The sequence below is a fragment of the Aptenodytes patagonicus genome, chromosome 8 (assembly GCF_965638725.1).
Source record: "Aptenodytes patagonicus chromosome 8, bAptPat1.pri.cur, whole genome shotgun sequence".
NCBI classification, from domain to species: domain Eukaryota; kingdom Metazoa; phylum Chordata; class Aves; order Sphenisciformes; family Spheniscidae; genus Aptenodytes; species Aptenodytes patagonicus.
The window spans coordinates 12,206,245-12,226,513 of NC_134956.1; the positions used below are offsets into that span (position 1 = coordinate 12,206,245).

General features: G+C 46.1%; 1 protein-coding gene across 6 annotated transcripts; it reads left to right on the forward strand.

The window, feature by feature from the left end:
- Positions 1-1,743: 1,743 nt before the first annotated feature.
- TPRA1 (transmembrane protein adipocyte associated 1) lies at positions 1,744-20,032 on the forward strand. Of its 6 annotated transcripts, none has more exons than XM_076346386.1 (11): positions 1,744-1,808; positions 6,423-6,625; positions 6,776-6,908; positions 9,491-9,577; positions 11,215-11,287; positions 12,345-12,424; positions 13,596-13,706; positions 14,126-14,186; positions 15,214-15,316; positions 15,945-16,025; positions 17,115-20,032. In XM_076346386.1, the coding sequence occupies exons 2-11, from the start codon at positions 6,435-6,437 to the stop codon at positions 17,347-17,349; spliced, it is 1,155 nt and encodes a 384-aa protein (XP_076202501.1). In that variant the 5' UTR covers positions 1,744-1,808; positions 6,423-6,434; the 3' UTR covers positions 17,350-20,032. The 6 variants fall into 6 exon arrangements, with proteins under 6 accessions (XP_076202501.1, XP_076202506.1, XP_076202504.1 ...); XM_076346391.1 differs by having other exon boundaries at positions 6,426-6,625; XM_076346389.1 differs by lacking the exon at positions 1,744-1,808 and adding an exon at positions 1,915-1,933.
- The last annotated feature ends 237 nt before the right edge of the window (positions 20,033-20,269 follow it).

The window sequence follows — 20,269 nt, forward strand, 5'->3', positions numbered from 1 at the left end:
TTAACCTGAACAACAGTGTGACAAGAGACAAGCTAAGGACCGGCTTCTCCAGATGTCATTCCAAAGGCATGACACCAGCATAAAAACCTGGTTCACCCTAGTGGAAAATCAGAGGAATAGGGCTGAGGCGGGCAACACAGTCTCAGGGTACATCCCCTCCATGCTTGCTGCAGCGAAGCCGGAAAATTAAGCCTGAGAAGAGGACCAAGCAGACTCAAGTTGAGAAAGATGCATGTGTGGGGTGGGCCTGAAACACTCTGTGCGTGCTGTTTGCTAGAGCAGGGCATGAAACTTGTTCAATACAGGGATCTTCTAAAGAGGTGTAGACCTTGTACAGCAAATTTCAGCTTAGCAAAAACCTTCCATTCCTATCGAAGCAATCCATAGAGCCCCAGGTGAACCACAGGTAGAAAACCACACCAGAGTTTCTCCTCCGGCCCTTGAAATGACTCAGGTAACAAGCATCCCTGTTGAAACTCTGTTCGCAGTCAGGCAGCTCTTACTGCCAAGAGACACCTGCTGATATTTAGCCAGTTATTTCCTTTAATTTCCTTTTTAAATCTCGGCTCATTTGTCCCAGTTATTCCCTTGTTTACTATACTAAACTTTTCTTTTCTCTGTCTGGTATTTGCACCTCCGAATCCTGCTAATTATTTATCGTGTTTCCCTTTGGCTGCTATCGTTCAAGCTATGCCAGGTTAGTTCTGTCAGCTTTAAATTTTCCTTAAAAGCCCAACTCTCCAGCTTGTTAATCATTCTCTCCCGCAGGGACTTGATTATAGGATCCAGTCCATGGAAGAAAATTATTAACTCCCCTGCCTTGCAATCAATAATTCCTCCACAGAAGTAGCCCATTTCTCCTCGCCTTGGAGGGGTGTGACGATATGGGTGCTGGATCCCACGAGCGTTCGCCATTGGGTGTGACGTTGGGTCGTGCGGGCTTGGCCTGGAAGACACGATCAGGCTGTAAAAGACAGAGCCTGCACGTTACAGGCAGCACCTAACGCCGCCTGCCCGCGGCAAGGACGGGCTTCTGCTCGGGCAGGCCCGCAGGGGTCACTGCCCTGCCCGTTCCCCGCCACCCCGCGCTCCACGCCAAGATGGCGGCGGGGCCTGGCCCGGGCCCTGGGTGAGCGCCGATGCCGTGGCTCCTGCCTGGCGAGGAGGTGTGAGGGCAGCCGAGGGGGTTCCACGAGGAGGTGGGAGAGCCCCAGCCAGGGGGAAGGCGTGAAGAGAGCGGCCGGGGTAGACCTGGCCCCCGGGCAGTGGGGTTCAGCACTGGGGCTCATGGGGAGGCTTTGTTCCTGCCACCCGTTTCAGGGCAGGCCCCGGCGGTGACGGCTGCCGCCTCGGCCTCGGCCTCGGCCTCGGCCCCGCCCGCCCGCCCTCTGCTCCCCGTCCCGCAGGCGGACGGACGGGACACGGTACCTTTAAAGCGCGGCAGGCCCGCCCCTCGAGTCCCGCCTCCCGCCCCTTCCCATTGGCTCGCGCCGCTATTTCTTTTAGCCTCTTTTGACAGAACCTCTCTCTGCTTGGTCTCTGATTGGCCCAAGCGGCACCCCTCTCGGGGACCCTCTCTCAATAGCCCCGCTGGACCCGGCCGAAAAGGCGGCGGCCCGTCTGCCCTGGCTCTGGAGGCCGCGTCCCAGCCTGGCGGCGCGGCGCTGCGCTCTGCTTGAGCCGCTCTTCAGCGACGCTCCCTGGCTGAGGGGAGCGGCGGGGCCGGGGCCTGGGATGGCGGGGCTGGGCCCCCGCGTCTAAGCGCCGTCGCCGGGGAGGCAGGGCCGGGCGGGCTGGGCCCGCGGCGGGTAGGAGCGGGGCCGGCGCCGGGACGGGGGCTTACGGGGAGGGGCGCCGGGGCACTTCAACGCGGGGCGGCGGGGCCTGCCCCGGCGGCACGGCCTGGCTGCGGCGGGGGCCGCGGCCCTCTGAGGTGAGCGGCGGGGCCGCGCTCCAGGGCGGTGCGAGGCCCCGCGGGGTCCCCGGGCTCCGGCAGTCGGCCCCGGGTGAGAGGGGAGCCTGCACGTACCTGTCAGGAGGCTTTAACAGCCCGCGCCTCGCTACCCGGCTGCCCTTTGATTGCATATGGGGAGTCCGGCAGGAAAAAAGCTTCGTGCCTTGCCTGGGGCGCTGCGGTTCTTCGGTTACCGTCGGTGTCAGCTCGCAGGTTACCGGTGGTCGGGGTGGACCTCGCTGCTCTCTGGGTTTCTGCCTTGCCCTTTGCAAACACTTCAGCGGGTCCCTGAAAGGCAGCTTTATGCCTCCTTTTGCAGCCTGGGAGCCCTCCTATGGCAGGAGCGTCCAGAGGCACCTTTGCCTAGCCTAAAGGGTAGAAAGCAACTTAAGATTTTCTCCAGCTCTCTGGTGCCTTTAGCAGCCTTTAAAATAGGCAGTGCTTCCTTGCCAGCGTAGGATGAAGTGACCGTGTACTGCTGCTTTGCTTCACTTTCTGCCTTCTTGTTGTCTGTGCACCCGCCTTCTAGAGGAAAAAAAAACCAAAACCAACCAACAAAAAACTTAGGGTACTTATTTCTGAAAGACATCCCTGAACTGGGATTCTCTGTCTGATGGTTTTGGATTCTTGTTGATACCTCTGCTTTTGGTATTTTTCTTTGGTTGTTTTTAGCATTCCAGTTCCTTTCTTTTTAAGTTTAGTTCAGAACAAGATGTGAGAGTGAAACTTGGGGAAAAGAGAGGTCCTTGATCACTGGTAGAAAACCCCTGTCCAGTGAGTTCTAAGGGTGAAAAGCAAAATGTAGCTGTTGTCACCAAAAGTGAGGTTTGAAGAGCCATTTTAAAAAGGAAGAGAAGAAAAAAAGGCATTTTTTTATTTTTCTTTTTTTTTTAAGCATTTAAGTTATTGACATAACAGTTGTATTTAAGCAGGGATCTGGACAGCGCTGTTTTTTCTTGCACAAATACAGTGTTTTAAGGAGCAATCTTAACTCCAGTATGTTCTGTACTTGAAGATTTTTCTGATACTGTTTTCAGAAAGGAAGAAAACTCATTTTTTTTATTAGAGCTGAAACTCTGGTAGTGTGTAATTCACCTTTATGTGGTTGGGCTTTGAGAGCACAGAGAATTGCCAGTGATTTGAGCCCTGAATTTCACTGAGCTTTGATGTGATTCTGGTGCCATGAGTCAAGAAACAACATCCACTTGGTGAGAGGCAATCATTTTCACTGAAGGTGCAGCTGAGCCTTCCCCAGCACTCTGTCGCAGCAACCTATGAGTCGTGTGGGTGTTCTTGCTCTGAATGCAACTTGGGAGTCCAGCACCTGGACAGAGGAATAGGCCTCAGCCAGGTCAGGCTGTCTTCAGCTGTAGTGTAGAAAAACATTTTATTTTGTTTTCTGGTGTGTGGTGAATAGAGCTGCCTGCTAGAAGAAAAAGGGAGACCAGGACCGCGGCACTGATTTCCTCTTACGTGGCTATGGGGTGATTTTTACCCCCATTGCATAGTTCGGGCTGGCTGAAGTGAACAGCCCTGTGGAGGCAGGGTGTGGTGAGTGATCTCTTGGATATGCTCAGCTGACTGGATTTATTCTGGACTAGACAGGGCAAGGGTTTGGACAGTGTGCTGTAAGGAGCAGTGTTGCTGCGGATGACGAAGCCTAGCTGGATCCTTGCCATCTGTTCCTGGTCCTGTTGCCGCAGAATTTTTGCTGGTGATTTCGACAGGAACGGGACAGTTCTCCACATCCTTGCAGTAGGCCTTAGCTATTAGAAAAGCATGGGGATCGTGCTGTCTGGCTGATGGCTTTGGCTGCCCTTTCTTATCACGTTGGACGTTCTGTTGCTCTGCCTTTGTGTATACTCCATCTTGGGAGGAAGAATAGGATACTAATACCAGGCCGTAGCAAGCAGCCTGGCTGAGAGGTAAGCTTAATTCTGCTTTGCCCTTTGAAACCTTGTGACTGGAGCTCTGTTACGTGCAGCCAACTCCTCTCCTTATCAGCAGCTTGCTGCTGTTGCATGATAGTGGTGGCTTCAAGGGAAAAAGAATGGAGCCTGTTTGTTCTTTTTATAAGGAAGATGTTTTTCCCATGTAATTCTCTCCCAGCTTTATAGGCGAACTCTTTTCAGTGTTACAGGCAGATCGAATTCTTTGTCCTGAAAGAGGTATTAGGAGGTTGTGATGGTTTGCAGTTGATGATGTTATTCTGCCCATGCTCTGTGAGGTTTTTCTCTACCCTTTCCCAGCTTTTTTAAAAATCAGGTAGATTTTTTTTTCCATGTTGGCAAATGTGAACATACTTGTCCTTGCTGCTACTGAGATGCAGTGGTGTTTCAGAGGAAGAGAATGGAGCAATATTACTAACAGAAAGTCATTCTCAACGGTGTCAATTCAGAGAAGTGAGAAGCTGGAGGGAAGAGAGATAAGTCTGGAATATGAAGCTTGTTTGCTGGAACCTCTACTAGAACTGGAATTTTTTTGGCACAGATTTTGTCATCTCAGCACAAAGTTGATCTTTCCAGGTCTTCGTGTGTTTGTTTAATGTGACATCTCTTGTGCAGCACAGCATACGGCAGTCGCAAAAGAAAAATCCCAGCTCAGCGAGTATCTGTCAGCATGGATGAATCAAAGGGAGGGTTTGTTAGCTGAGGGTGAGATGATCCTCATATCCCTCAGAAGACCTGGGAAGACTCAGCCTCTGAAGAGAAAGAAGAGTCTGTGGCTGACAGTCTTGAGCAGTTTGTGGGGAAGGTGCTACTGAACTCTAAAAGCTCAACAGATGTTGAGCTGTGCTGTGCTGATTCTTTCCAACTTGTGAGTCACCCAGAACCTCGCAGGGAAAATACCTTCCGAGTCCTGTCATGGAGGCTGTCAGTTTTTGCCATGCCAGCCAGGGCTAAAGTCAAACAGGTAGATTTTTTTTTTTTTGAGATGAATCCTGTATTGACTATAGCACACAGACTGCGAGAGCACTGTCTCTGGCAATGTGCATCTTTAAGATGCCAGTTGATAGAGATTTCTTTTTTTTAATCTGTGTGTCGTCTGCGACCACTTCTTTGGGGGGAGTCAGGAGAGATGACAGGACCTCGTGTTTGCATTCAGCTCGGAGCTAGTCAAGTGAGGGTTGCTATTTTAGGGTGGGAAGAGGAGAGGATTTGCACAAGGTGATACATTGAATGAGGAGCAGGCTTAGTAAGGTAAATCAGGTCAAAACTCTATACTAAATCCCGATCTAAAGTGCTGTGTGCTATAGTCCATTTAAGCTTCTGAGGTGATTGTAGAACCAACAGAGGGATAAACTGCTGCTACTGTTGTTTCTGGCAAAGCCACTGGCACAGGCATGAAGCACGTGGAGTTTTACGGATGGCAGAGCAGAGTTTCTCCCTGCAGTTTTCTCCCTCCCTCAGGAGGGACAGTTAATACCGCAGCAGTGTAGGGCCTGGGGGATGGACAGATGGCGGAAAAGATGTGAATGTTCTCTCAGGGAAGGCAGTACAAAGAAGATTCATCAGGGTAATGGGAAGTTCTGTCTTGTCATCTTTCTGAGAGGCAGGAGAGGTGTAATGTAGGGCAGGCAAAAGAACTGAGCGCCATGACTCTTCTGATTCTGACCATAGCTCTCTGCTGCCCAAGAGTTTGACCTTAGGAAACCCATTAGACAGGACTGCATCTGGTTCTGGGTTTGTAAACTACCAGTGATGATGCTGATCAGTGGCTGAGAAGGGCAATGCAATCGAGGCAGATGTAAAGAAGCTGGAGAACTTTATGTGAACAGGGTTTTAGGCGCTGTCCTTTCACAGCCTTACTGTTGTGCTTAAAATCAGAATAGTTCTGGTGTCTTGCAGAGGGTTAGAAGGAAAATGCTGAATCTTGGCTTTTGCCAGTGTTGGTTTTGGAAGATAAAGAGTCTGTACAGCCCCTCTAGGTAAAAGTATGTGAGGCTTTCCCTGTTTTCAGACTGTGGGGTTGGTAACAGCAACAGGTTTCAGTTATGGGCCTTCGTTTTTTCTTTGCAGTAGTTGAAATCAAATCATTGACTGTAACTTCTTGATCTTGGGAGCTAGAATGATAATTAATGTTCTGGTACTGCAGGGTTTCTGTCTCCATCCGATGATGCCATGTATTGCTGCTGAGTCTTGATTTCTTCTATGAATCTGCCAAAGCTCAAAAAATCACAAAATTTAATCCAGCATAGTATTACACTATTTGGAAGGTGCTTGTTACTCTGGTACAAGATAGTGGTTTTGTACTGTCCACCCTAGTGGCTTTGTGCAGAATAAGGGCAGGTGGCATTTCATTCTGTAATAGAGTCCTTCAGATGATGGTAATTTGCTGTAACAAGCAGGAAGCAGTTGTGCAGGGGCCTAATGGCAGGGATGTGGTTTTTAGCTCTGACTCACAACTGATTTAATGTTGCTTTTTGTCTCTGCTGTGGTTGTCTTGTGCTATGTTTGACGTGGACCAGAAGGAAGGCAGGATGTTCCAGTCCATGATGTCTGTGATGAGATTCTCCATGTCTGACAACATCACACATTCAACTGCCCTGGTGACAGCACTGGATAATGTGACAACTTTGTCCCCGACAATAACACAGGCAATCAATGACACCAACATCACTGTGCCGCACAAGTGCCTGTTGTTGCTCTATGAGGACATTGGGAAGTCCAGGTGAGACGGAGGAAATGGGACCACAGTCGACCCTGGGCCAGGGGAAGGAGCTTTCTTTCTCAGAGTTTGGCTGAGAAGGGACTGGGGCTGGTGCCTTCCCTTCTAGATGCTGAAGAACAGGAAAAAAACTGTTTTATTTACTTTTTGCAGAGTCCGCTACTGGGATCTTCTGCTCCTGGTTCCCAATGTGCTTTTCTTTATGTTTCTTCTCTGGAAGCTGCCCTCTGCCAGGGCCAAAATCCGGGTCACTTCCAGCCCAATCTTCACTACGTTCTACATACTAGTGAGTACCGCTCTGTGCTTTTTTTTTTATTTATGAGTGAGGTGTTTTTTATTACCACTCATGAACAACATCACTGAACTAGTGGAGAGGGAGGCTAGACCAGATCTCACAGGTATAAAATCTATTTTTAGTTGAAGGTGTGCTACAAGAAGTAGATACAGATATTTTTTTTTCCTCACTGTCTGAATTCTGCTTTTCACAGATTCTGGGACCATATCTGCTGGATTTGAGTAGATTTTGTTCTGTGGTGATTTTTTTTTTTTCTTTTCCTTTTTTCTTTTATTGCTTTGTTGTCTTGGAATCTAGTATCTTATACTAGTTTCCTTGCTCCTTGCAGTAAGTAGCACGTGACACAAAACCAGCTTCTCACTGAGGTAGTGAAAGTGAAACACTGGAGAACAATTTGTGTGAAGCTGTTGAAAAGCTTGGTCATCTGCTGTAGAAAATGGTCATGTGACAGGGTTCTGGTTAGTCTGGGAATGTAGAAACCTAACCCCGTTAGTTTCTTTCTCATCATATCAAAGTGGCTCCTGACTTCATGATGTTCTTGATACTTCTTAAGGTGGAAATAGAATATATAGTTACAGTTACAGTTCTCAAACATCAGTTTGAGGTGCACAGTTACAGTTCTCAAACATCTAAGATCTTGTCTGTTCTCCTCTCCCCAGTTTAAAAAGGCACGGGCAACTTTTTATCACATTAAGGTAGTCTCTTTAGTAATCTCTGAACATCATACCTATTAACTGTGATACTGCTCACAGGGCATGGTACACGCAGCTAAGGACCTACCTGAATTTGTTTAAAAATATTGTTCAGAAGCTTTATCATAGGTGCTTTTTGAGGTCCTGGCTTGCCTCAGTGCATAGCATAATGTGCTTGCTCTTCCTCAGTGAGATTAGTACAGGTTGTAGAAGTAAACGTGTGTTTGAATTGGGTTAGATGGGAGGCTCCCTTCTTCGGGCTGCGTACAGGTACTGGCATGGCAAAACCCAAGAAGCATCAAAACCAAATCTGAGCTAGTAGCCTCAACTGAATCTTTGGTGGGAAGTCTTGTTAGCTCTTTCAAGCCTGGAGTGTGGGCACTGGGCTTGTGCACAGTTTTGGATAACCAGGTATACACACAAATGCTCCAAACTTTTAAAAATATTACCAGCCATTTCCAGTCCGGATTTAAATCTTCCTTTGTGCTTCCAGTAATGCACATGACTCAGTAAGAAGTTCATGCCTAAGGCTTTGAAAAGCAAAACTCCTGAGAAACCAAAGGGAAGAAAAAAGTGAGCTGACTTTATGCAGTTGACTTTTTCAAAACGGAGTGAGCAGAAAGTGATGAAACAGCCTTAGAGGAAAACGCTTTCATTCAGTTTGCTCTTCTGGAGTACGTTATTGGGAAATGAGGATGTAAGTGTGTTCTGTGAGCATTTCCTTTCAAATGGCTGTTTGTCATGTCTTGAAGGAAAGCTTTCTTGTGGAGTCAGCAACTAAAGCTAAGTTAATAGATTGGGAAGAGTCTCTACCTACTTAGAGAGGAAGCAAAAAGGGCGCGTTTTCCTCTCCAACGAGTTGTTGCTGCTCCAGAACACCATTATATTCAGGGACCCTTCTTTTTTGTCAGTGTTTTGTCCCAGAGTTTTCCACCCCAGGAGGAATGTTGTATTATTCTTCTTTCATGCCATTTGCATCCCTTCTTTTTCTAAGGAGGAAACATTCTGCTCTAGGTGGTTTATTGGTCATTTCCGTTCTTCAACCACTTTAGAATCAGCTTGGACTCTTTTCGTTCTCTGATAGATTTAGCTGTTTCATACCTGCATCATTAGAATTAGCCTGTGACTCGGAGAATTTTCACTGGAAAAATCTGCTTTCTTAGAGGGTAAGTCTGCACAGCAGAGGGTAGATATATCCAGCTGAGCTCTTAATTGCATAGTATGGCTGTGACAGCACAGGAGTTGGTAAATTAGCCTTGCTGAGCTCAATGCTGTCATGCTTAAATGGTACATGAGCTGACTTGGGTATCTCTGTGTTGCACTGTGCAGCAGGGTGAGATGTTTTAAAGCTGTTGGCTGCAGCCAACTTTTCTTCCTCTGCATTCCTGAGCATTGTCAGTGAGGGAGAGAACTGCAGATTTTAGTTTTATCACAGATCTGAAGTGTGGTAGTTGGTATCAAGTGGCTTCTGTTATCTGATGTGATTGGTTCATTCAGTAATACCAAGCACTTCATCTTGTAATTTAGAGGGGTATGTTTTTTGTCTGGTTCTTCTCCTCCCCTGCCCCAGTGGACTGAAGGGTGGGAAGACTGTTTGCCTGTAAAGATACTGCTGTAAGGAGTGGATGAGACCTCTTCAGAGCTGTTTAGTCTGCCAGTTGAGGAAATTTATTCCTTCCTAAATTCTAAGCCAGTACTCCTACATCTAACAGGCCTGAGGAATCTTCTTTGGCAAATTTACTCTAATCTGCTACAGGAAGTCCTTAGTACACGTTATCAGGCTTGAAAGCAGACCTGGAAATGGTATTCCAAAAGGGTTTCTGGTCACTGCTGCATATGTGCCTTTTGACATGAGCTCACTTTTGGTATCTTTTTGTGTAGGTATTTGTGGTGGCTTTAGTTGGTATTGCCCGTGCTGTTGTCTCCATGACTGTGAGTGCCTCTGATGCTGCCACAGTTGCTGATAAGGTAGGTACAACACCGATTTTAGAGGCTCTGCTTTGTGCAGTTCTGATCACAGCAATCTGCTACAGCTTCCCTTTTATGTGCATACAAGAAGAATGTGGTTTTTTGCAGTACTCATAGCTATGTGTACTATGGAATCCTGTTCCAATAGCTGTATCTAAATGATCACAACATCCAGGGCTGTAAAACAATGGACTTCCTAAAATAGACGCACAAATAGTGGCAGCAAAACTTTCCTGTTGCAGGGATGGAATGACTCTGCTTTGCAAGAGCTAAACATTCAGATACTTTTAGTGGATAGGCAAGACCTGGCCTTTGTTACTCTTGCAATATATGAGTGGCTCTTAAAAATATTTAATTCTTTTGTATTGAAAGCAAATAAAACTAAATTCTCTTTTGAGACTGATATCTGAATGTCCTTGCAGCCACTCTGAGCACAGGGTGAACCCTTAGCAAACAGGAAATAGCTTTGTATGTGCTGTTCCTTTGTAGTCATTTGACTTGTAGCACAATGTTACCTAAAACAACAAGCTCCGTAGCTCTTGAGCTGTTAGAGGAAGAAGAGCCACCCACAGAGTACAGGTCTTCTGGCTTTATTCTCTGGGATCAGTGCGGTTCTTTTGCTTTTCCCTTTAATGTTACCTGTCAAAGTATTGTAATGCACTGCTTGTTGTGAGTGGCTGGATGTCTGTAGCATTTTCATTCACCTCTGTTGAATAGATGTAGGTCCAGGACTTGAATAATGGAAAAGAGGTGAGAAGGTGCTTTTCTTCAGCTCTGTTGGTGTTGCTGCCAAGTGCACCTTGCTGGGAAGTCATGCAGTAAGACAGATACTCTGTCAATTTTTCCTGTAAACACATGTCCTATCATGTCTATTATGTTTCTTTCGTTTTCTCTCATATATACACACACACACACACACTATGTATTTTCTGAGATTAGAAGTGTCACACAATATTTTAAAAGGCATTTGATGAATCTTCAAGAGAGAGTGCCATCCAGTGTTCAGAGGAAAAGGATTAATAAGCCAGAATCTGGGTTCTTGTTCTAGGTTTGGCACTGATTTATTGCATGACTACCTGGAAAGTTCCCTCACCTGCTGTTTTTTTGGTCTTGTTTCACCAAATAAAATATGGGAATGAAAATGACAAGCTGGAAGTGGGAGGGCTTTAGAGTTGAATATGCTTTAGATTTAGGGACCAGTAGCTTTGGAGGAGTGCAGAATACTGAGTTTGTTCAGTCATAACTACTGCAGAATCTATTGCTTTAAGAACTGGCCCTGTTTGGTATTATACTTTTGATGTCTTCTTGGGTTTGTGCTCCTTGGGAGTACAGCAGAAAGGACACATCCAAGACGAGTGACGGATCCTCAAGTGAGGCAAACCATGGCTACTTCCTCTCTCCGTAGGCATGCTATTTGCTCGCTCCCACACAACTGTTCTGTTTCACAGGCATGGACAGGGCTTGGAACAAGTGTATAATTAGTATCCCTACAAAGCACGAGGAAGGTTTGTGGAAATGACCTGCTCCATTCAGAGGCTGCCATCTCCTGGACCAGAGAGTGGAGTTTTGCTGTATTAACTTCCAACTCGTTCCTGGCTCCGTCTAATCATGTTTGTCTGGTTTCTGTTATCCCTCAGATCCTGTGGGAGATCACAAGGTTCTTCCTTCTGGCGATTGAACTGAGTGTGGTGATTCTAGGCCTTGCCTTTGGTACGTGTCAGGAGGTTTTTGAGTGCTTTGAATGTTTCCTATTCCCTTTCTTTCCACAGAGGCTGCATCTGTAAGTTTGTGGAGATGCTGATCCTATAAAGTGAAGGAGCTCTAGGATGAAGACAAAGGACAAATTGGGCAGTTTTAGTTAGAAATGGCTGAAAGCCTGATTATATTTACAGATCTATGGCTTGTGCAATTTCAGGGTTTATATGTGCTTTGTTTGTCCTGCATGCATGTGGTGAAGGAGCATACAGCTTAGGTGAGGATGACTTATGCAAAGATCAACAGTCTGATCTTTGCTTCAACCCCATTTTATTTAAGATGGTTCCTTTGGGGGTCCTTCTATCCTCTCCTTGGCTGGTTTGATTCCATCCTTGGCTGATTTGATTCCATCCTGGCTTCATTCATGGTTACATGCTTTAACTGTACCTGCAATCTGTAACTCTACTTTTTTCAATTGTACAAGTGAAAATGCTATTTGGAGCACCTCTTCCTCTGGGTCAGAGGTAGAGGGGAGGGGTTGGTAGGCATCACTGTTGCATCTGCCAGTGGGACATCTGAGCACTAGCTCTTTCATCTTTTGAGGGCTCATAGAATAATTTAGGTTGGCAGGAGCTGGGGTTTATCTGCTCCAGCATATTCCAGTGCAGATTTCTCTAAATTATGTAAGCCCTTCTCCCCTGCTCTAACCCAGTCTCCCATCAACTTTTTTTCCTGAGAAGAAACTTTACAACATCTCAGTGTACATGATACTGGATTCATTCCTGACTTTTTTTTTTTGTAACCCCAGCGGAAGGACATAGTTGCCTTCTCTATATTAGTGTGGGCAGGAGGAAAACAAGTTAAAACCCATTGTTTTGTAAGTATTATTTTGTCTGTGAAAGGTTCAACTCTCCAAACAGGGAAGCAGTTTCTAGCAGTTGAGTGAGCTTTAACCTTCCCTTGAAGGCCTCTGGAAATATAAATGTTTTCCTGTATTGGTTTTGAAGAGAACTGATTTTTTTACCAGGGCTGGGATCACATCCTGAGTCACTTCTGTATTCCTTAATTCCAGGTCACCTGGAGAGCAAGTCAAGCGTGAAACGTGTGCTGGCAATCACTACAGTGCTGTCTCTGGCATATTCTGTCACCCAGGTGAGTACCTTGGAGCAGAAGAATTAGTCTTTGCAAAAGAGGGGATTTTACTTCGAGTTAGGCAGTTAGGTGTGGGACTCCTATCTGGAAAATGGCAGCTTTGCTCTTTGGATGAAGTTTTAGGGGAAGACTGGATGCTTGTGGCAATGTGTGAGGATCCCCAGAGCATACACCAGACTGATTCTCCTTGTGTTCTTTATGGCATGAAACGCTCAGCCGAGGTGAAGAAATGAGATGAGGTTTAGATGGATTGCCTTGTTTAGTGAATCTTAGAACAGGAGTGATAGGTTTTTCACACCTGAGCCCTCAGGTGCCATGAAAACTAGATGGAGAGACCTGAGGTGTGCTTGCCAGGTAAGGGCAGTGCAGTGGGCCTCTTGTCTCCTGACTGAGAGCTGAGAGCTCTTGCTTCCCTTCAAACTAGCAGCTGGCTTGCTAGCTCGGTTTATTACCTGTGTCTCCATCTCTCTGAACAATGCAGTATGTGTTTGGGTTTATTCTTCTTGGTATGTCAGTGGTCAGCCCTGTGTCTCTATACTTGGGGCAGCGCCAGAATAACACACAGATCTTTGTTCTGTGACCAGACTCTTGCTTGCGGAGGCAGTGAGCTGATCATTACCACATGATAAAGCTGGAGGAGTCTCATTAAATATCAAGTGTTGGAGCTATATCTGGGTTAAGTAGTGCTTACAAGCACTCTTCTCTCTCCACTGTCTGTATGACAGCTTCTGTTCATACCATTTTTCAGGAATTCAAGTGAATGAGACGGTGTCCTTTCCCAACTCTTGCACAAGTGTGGGCTTTTATATTCTGGATGTTTCAGCAGGAAAGGTCTACTTTAGAGATGGAAATGAAACTCTCAGTCTATTTCAAACAGACAACTGCTTGCATCCTCTATTCCTTCATTCAGTCTCTCTTCTGGAATGTCATTGATGCCAGTTTCCTTCAGATGCAGATTCCTGCCACTTTTTTCCCCCCTCACTGCTTGTCTTCAGTTTCTTCCTCTTTTCCTGTGTGAGCTTAACTTGGTCTAAGCAGGGCAATGGTTGGGTCTTAGGTGGCAGGGACAGCTGTTATCTGAACTGCTTTAAACAGTCTCCCTTGTCCAGACATCCACTCTAGTGAGGATGCTGCCTATAACAGAATCATGTTGGTGCCACTTCTCTTCTAGGGCACCCTGGAAATCCTGTACCCTGATGCCCATCTCTCAGCAGAAGACTTCAACATCTATGGCCATGGAGGGAGACACTTTTGGCTTGCCAGCTCCTGTTTCTTCTTTCTGGTAAGTACTGGGCATGTGTTATGCACTCTGATAGCTTCTATGTATTTTCTAAATGGGGCAAGGAGGATGATTTGTGTATAATAAGGTCCTAGTCCCCCTCCTGCCTGATACAGTGCAGCATTGATGCTTCTCATGTGGCAGGGAAGCTGAAGCGATAAAGGTGTGGTGGGAGTGGTGTAAGCTGTTGCAGCTGAATTCCAGCTGAACTCGGATGTCCTTCACTCCTTTGTTTCTCAGTGACCAGCCTTTTTGTGCTGATGGGGGTGAGGTGTGGGGCCCTGCACTGGGTTTAATATCGGGGGTCTGTGCCCCTATCCCGAGACATCTAGGGAGTGCGTGACACCACACACCATCCCTGCAAAGATTGCTGAGTTCAGTTGCCAAGCAGCCGTGGAACAGTTAGTTCTTTGTCTCAACAGGTCTATTCCTTGGTGGTGATTCTTCCAAAAACTCCTCTGAAGGACCGGATTTCTTTGCCCTGTAAGTGACTGTAGTGTGTTCCATAGTATAGATGGAGACAGCACCAGGATAAAACGTAGGTGGGAGTAAGAGGTTCCTGTATCTGCTTGTGTTGCAGATGCATCCCACTGTCTCAGGGTACAGATACATGGCAAAGGACTGATAAGTTATCCCTGGAAAAATAGTATGTTGTGCCTTTTGGAGAGCAGAATAAGAGTGATTACATTGCTACTTCAGTAGCTAAACAATTACATTAAGAAAACAAGATTTACTAATAATCTTCAGAGAGCCATAAGAAATGGCTTCTTAATAATAGCTTCCTTTGAAATGCATGTATGATGTTAAAGTGTATGTGCTGATCATCCCCTGAGAAAGAAAGGCTAATTGGGAGCTGCTTAATAATTTTTATCTGGGCATTTACTTTATTAAGATGCTTCTCTGGTTTTTCTTTTTGTTGCAGAATATCTGCAGTTCTTGAATAGGGAGAGAAGCTGTTACTAAGATGTTTGCATTGAGTTGTTCTCTCTCTAAGTAGTGTTGGCACCTATGTGTGGGTACCCGGAGGGAGTGGACATGTGTGGCACATGCCACAAGCCGGTAGTCCTGGGCCCTGATCTGCCTAGTGTCCAGCATTCTGTGCTGCTCCTGTCCAGGTCTCCTGAGCAGTTTTGTTAGTGCTGTACATCAGAAAGGCACAGATTCTGGTTCAGCTGTGGGGTTTTTGTTTGTCTTTCTCACATTGTTATGAGTCTGACACTGGTTCCAGATGCTTGCCTATAAAATTTTTGCATGTGTTGCCATGACCATGTGTTTTCAAAACCCATCTTGTGTGTGTGCATACACATGCAGGAGGGTATGGTTTAGTTCACTATTCCTCCATCAATCCTGCCAGCATGGGACAGGAAAATGCAGTCTTAATTCTTCAGTTCTTAAACAGACAAGATGGTGAGATGCTTCTGTTGGGTCTGCCATCTCCATCAAACAGATTTGCACTGGGCTGGTGCTTATGAGGTTGAGCTTCATCTGCGTCCATGTCTTTTTTCCACAGCCAGGAAGAGTTTTTATGTTTATGCTGGAATCCTGGCACTGCTGAACCTGGTGCAGGGCCTGGGCAGTGCCCTCCTCTGTGTGGATATCATAGAAGGACTGTGGTATGTATGCTGGGGGAGGAGACCTGCAGACCTGCATTTGAGTGTGCTTCAACACTGCCTCTCCCAAGAAAACAAACTTGTGCTGTGTTCCTAAGAAGGAATAAAGCTGCTGGTTCTGTTTTGTGCTAGAAGACCTCTAAGTGGTCAGGAAACTCACAGTGGAGAGGTCTGTGGAGCTGCGTGCTCTGCAGTGGTCTTGAGATGGTGAGTGAGAATAATTGAATCCACTGATGCCTGGCCATTGGCTCGTGTTTCATAGGTAATAAGGGTGGAAATAGTCTGTTTGCTAGAAATAGCATGGAGATACCCCTATTCATATCTGGAGTCTTGTTCTGCAGGGATCAGTGTCACTTCTGTGAGTCAAAACTGGGAGCACTGAGACTGTGCTCTTGGTCAGACCTTGGGTCTTGGCATGGTTCCCTCTAAGTGTCTAGGAGCAGTGACAGATGTTGATGGCAATGTCTGTTACTTTGCATCAGTTTGAATTTGTTTAGCACAAGATTTTCCTGTCCTCTGCTTGGACACTCTGGAGGGAAATTGGATCATTCTGGGGGGATGTGACTGGTGTTATCCAGCTGTTTTGTGCTTGAGTGCTAAATTCCTTCATGTTCCCTTTTGCCGTTGGCAGCTGTGTTGATGCTACCACGTTCCTTTACTTCAGCTTCTTTGCACCTCTCATCTATGTGGCATTCCTGAAAGGCTTCTTTGGGTGAGTAGCCAGGAACAGGAATTTAGAGGGTATATATTGTTATTTAATTGTTTTGCACTCAAGTTCTCCCCATCTGTAGAATAAAGGCAGCGACTAGAATGCCAGTTAGGGAACCAGTTTTTAATTTCTGGCCTTGAAGTTTTTCTTGTGTGACCTAGGGCTGCTCGCTTCAATCCCAGACTCCTTTGTATGCAAAGTAGAGCTGATAGCTATATTCCTCTCCAACATTTATGAGGATCCACTTCTTCAGTGTCTGCATTCTGTTTAGTACAAAGTTTTTCCGCTGAAGTTGTTAACTACACAGTTAGTGAGAGATTGAGTCCCGGAAGGTTAAATGGTCTCCTGGGTGGGTTTTGGGATAGGTTTGTAGAAAGGATCTAGGGATTAGGTAACTCTTTTTGGCTGAGGACTCCTCTACAATGGGCCCAAGAGTCACCAGTTAAAAGTACTCGGGAGTGTGATTCCTGGGTCGGGGTTGCCGCCGTGTGGCCACTTAGAGGAGATGCATCTTGGTAGGAAAAACTGAGTGTTTTAGTGTAGACTTTAGCTTTTATTGTCCGTAAGCAAGAAACAGCCGGCTTTAAAATAACTAAGAGCATAAAGTACTCCTAAAATATCAAAATGTGCCTCTGCTGCCTTCTGAAATCAGAAGGGAATAGTGTCTGGAGTTAGAGATGGAAACTGCTGATCCACAAGTGTTTGTATTTTGGTTATCCTGATGCGCACAGATGGTACTTGAGGTGGACTCCTGTTCTGTTGGTGTCAGTAACCAGGCTGCCGTGGAGTCCAGTGGTGTTTGGATGCCTTTGTCCTCAATAATTCAGAACTCCCAAAGATGAGAACACCTTTCCCACACTAGAGTCAGGGTTCTGCCATTTTTATTTCTCTTAGGTGACTTAGTCCAAAGCTACATATAGCATTACTTTATGGCAATTACTCTGCTAGGTATATTTCAGGACTGAAAGCTAGTGTGAAGAGTTTTTAGGGTCTGAATACACAATTTCTTAGTGCTGCTGGGTTTCAGTTAAGGATAAGTGGCTGTGATACTACATTGCTTAAACATCTATTTTAAATCTTTAATCACTCCAGGTCTGAACCGAAGATCCTTTTCTCGTACAAATGTCAGGTGGATGAACCTGAGGATGTGGATGTGCACCTACCCCACCCTTATGCTGTTGCCAAGAAGGAAGGAATGGATTCTGGGTTCTACTCGAGCACTCAAATTGACACCACAGCCTACCTGGATGACGTGGCCTCTATGCCGTATCATGTGGGCAGCATCAACAGCATAGACAGTGACCGCTGGAAAGCCATCAATGCCTAAGGCAGGGCTACCCGCTTCACATGATGCCTCATTCTTTTCCTTCCAAACTCCCTGATACCACAGCTGTTCGGCTGTCCATTGGAAATCTGTCCTTGGCTGTCTGCCATGGCTTTCCTCTCTTCCTTAAGATTTCCAAAACCTATTGTGGAACTAAGTTGACAGCCCAAATCCTGTTGGAAAGAACATTTTCTGTCGCTACCTGAGAACAATGTAGAAGAGTTTTGTTCATAAACCTATAAACACTGAACCTTCCTGATCCTCTGTGTTCCAGATGTGAATATGACCCAGAAGACAGGCCTGACTGGCACCTCTTCCTTTTTCAAAGACTGAAAGCACTTGTCTGCCAATTAGGGAAATGTTGTTTAGGGATGAGCGTGTTGATTTGACTGCTGTATTGTACATATATAGAAAGAGTTTGGTGGTTGAAACCAAAGATGGTCTTCCTGGGCTTTTTCAAGCAGCATGGCTGCCTGGGTCTTGTCATAATGCAACAGCATAGGTGGTGACAGCAGTGTCTGAAGAGGGAAGCTGGTCAGCTGGGCTCATCTCTGGTTTCAGCTAATACTGATGAAAATCATGAACTACAGTTGCTAGGGGTTAAAAGGAGCGTTCTGAGCGTGTGGGATGGAAAAGAGAGGCATGAAAAGGAATGAACTGTTCTTTGTGCCCTGGGAGCATTTTGGGAGGCTAGCATGGATGTGAACTGACTGAACAATAGGGAGACAGAAGGACAGACAGTGCTGCTGTCTAGCTGAGCTGAAGTAGCTGTGAAACAGTCTATGGAGGCTGTACTACCGTGCATCTGAGCTCACAGGAAAATCTAAGTAACAACACTGAATCGGGGCTGAGTTTCAAGAATAAAACCTGTGAGGTAGGTACATTTTCCACCTGCACACTGCTTCGTGGCTCTGGCAGGGTCTTAGAGTGCTGTGAAGGAAGAAGCTGACTCTGCAGATGAAAGTTCCAGAGGTGTTCAGGTGCTTGAGGCAGAGTAGAAGCCCATGATGAGTCTAAGCTGTCAGTATTCAGTGACTGGAAACTCTCAAACAGCATAGGCGTGCTAGAATCAAGCTCGCTGGTGTTCTAAGTTGGGAGGCAAGTGGGAGATGGATGTGTTTCTCTGGCAGTGTCCTCTTACGTTGCAGTTCAGATCCCCAGACTTCTGCTGGTCTGAATAGGTTTTATGGCTCGATATGTTGAAAATACTTATATGCATGTGGAGCGTGGTTTATTTAAAGACTATCTGGAACTTACTAACCTCTTCCATGCTGGAAAAGGGACTACTGTTGTCTGAGCTGTCTGGCACGCAGTTTCAAGACATCGTGTTCCAATCCAGGGACTGTTCAGCTGAAAGCTGCATCAGGCTGGTTTCTGGGACATACTGTGCTCTCCAAGGATGAAGAGGTGTATTCCTCTAGCTTTGGGGGTGCTTTCCTATCCGAGTCCTCCAGGTAGTTGGAGATCTGCTATAAGCAATAGCATCTTTCCATTAGAGATGGTAGAAAGAGGGAATTTAAAACGTTTGGGTACTGTGTGAATCTCTTGCCCCAACTCACTGCTCTTCCTGAAGAATACTGAGGTAAGAGTTTCTGGGAAATCATCATGCAGGGTGCAGCATGGAGGTGTTATTTTGGATCATTAGCAGGTAGGGGAAAGCATTTGCTACCAGGTGTTCCCACCATAAGGAAAAAGTTCGGGTAAGAACACAAAGTTCGTATCGGTTGCCAAAACTATGCAGGCCCTTTGCTTATCTTTTTTTTTTTTTTTTTTTTGTTAATGAGCAATGCAGCCTCTCTGTTCTGCCTGTGGACTTTGCCCTGCAGGCCTGTAAGTAGCACTGGCACCTTGAAAACAAACACCCCCCGCCCCCCCCCCCCCTTTTTTTTTTTTAATTTACTTCTGAGGAAAAAAGGCTTCTGTTTGTGCGAGAGCTGAATTGTCTCATGTAGGTCAACAGCCTTTCACATTTCCCCTCCGTGCAATGACTATGTAAGGGCTGGACAAGCAACTGGCCAAGTCAGCCCTTGCCACATTAGAGAAGTGTTCCATGCTCCTCCTGTCACTTGCTGTGAATCGGCCTGAGCCACGCTTGCTTGCTTACTCTGAAAGGGATGGATGATGTGGTGCCTGAATGTCCTGCTGCTGCTCCTAATGCAGCTTACAGCACTGATCCCGAGCTGCTGTTAGAAAGCGTGGGGAAACCTGCAGAGCTTCCCTGGAGTTGGTGGGCCTTGGACAGAGCCAAGAGATATGAAGGTCTTAAGGCAGTTGAGAAATAAAGGAGCAACTGTTTTTCCGTCCCAAGGACTTTGTTGACTCTCAACACGCTGACCGAGAGGACTTACCTGCACTCCTTGGTGATGTGAAGAGCAGGTTATGAATTTGCCTTTTTATCAGCTGAATTCAGCGCTGAAGGATCACCTGTGCAGGTGGTCGACATGTCCATCCTGTCCTTTGCTGGCAGGACTCCAGTATTTCTGGAGTGTCTCATGTTCTGCTGCTGAGGAGCTTCTGCGCTAGGTCATGGACTGACCTTCCTCCTGTTGTATTTTTATGTATATATAATGCTTTGGGCCATATTCAGAATGGTTCTTGAGCAGAAGTGTGTTATGGGGGGGGTAAAAAGAGAGAAAATATAGAATAAATGTATATTTTTGTTTGTAAAATAAAGAAATAAAGTTAAGTTTGGCATAAATGGTCATACTTTCTTTCTCAAATGATCCATATCATGGAGAAAAAAAAACTTTCACTTTTTTTTTAAATCCCTGAACAAATATGGCAGATAATAATGGAATAACATGATGTCCTTTTGTCAGAGATGGATTTTTCCTTCTTGGAAAGCTATTACTAGGGCAGCAGATGACTCTGCAGAGAGTGGTCTCCAGGTCTAAATAATTGTCAGTGGAGCCTTTGACTCTTC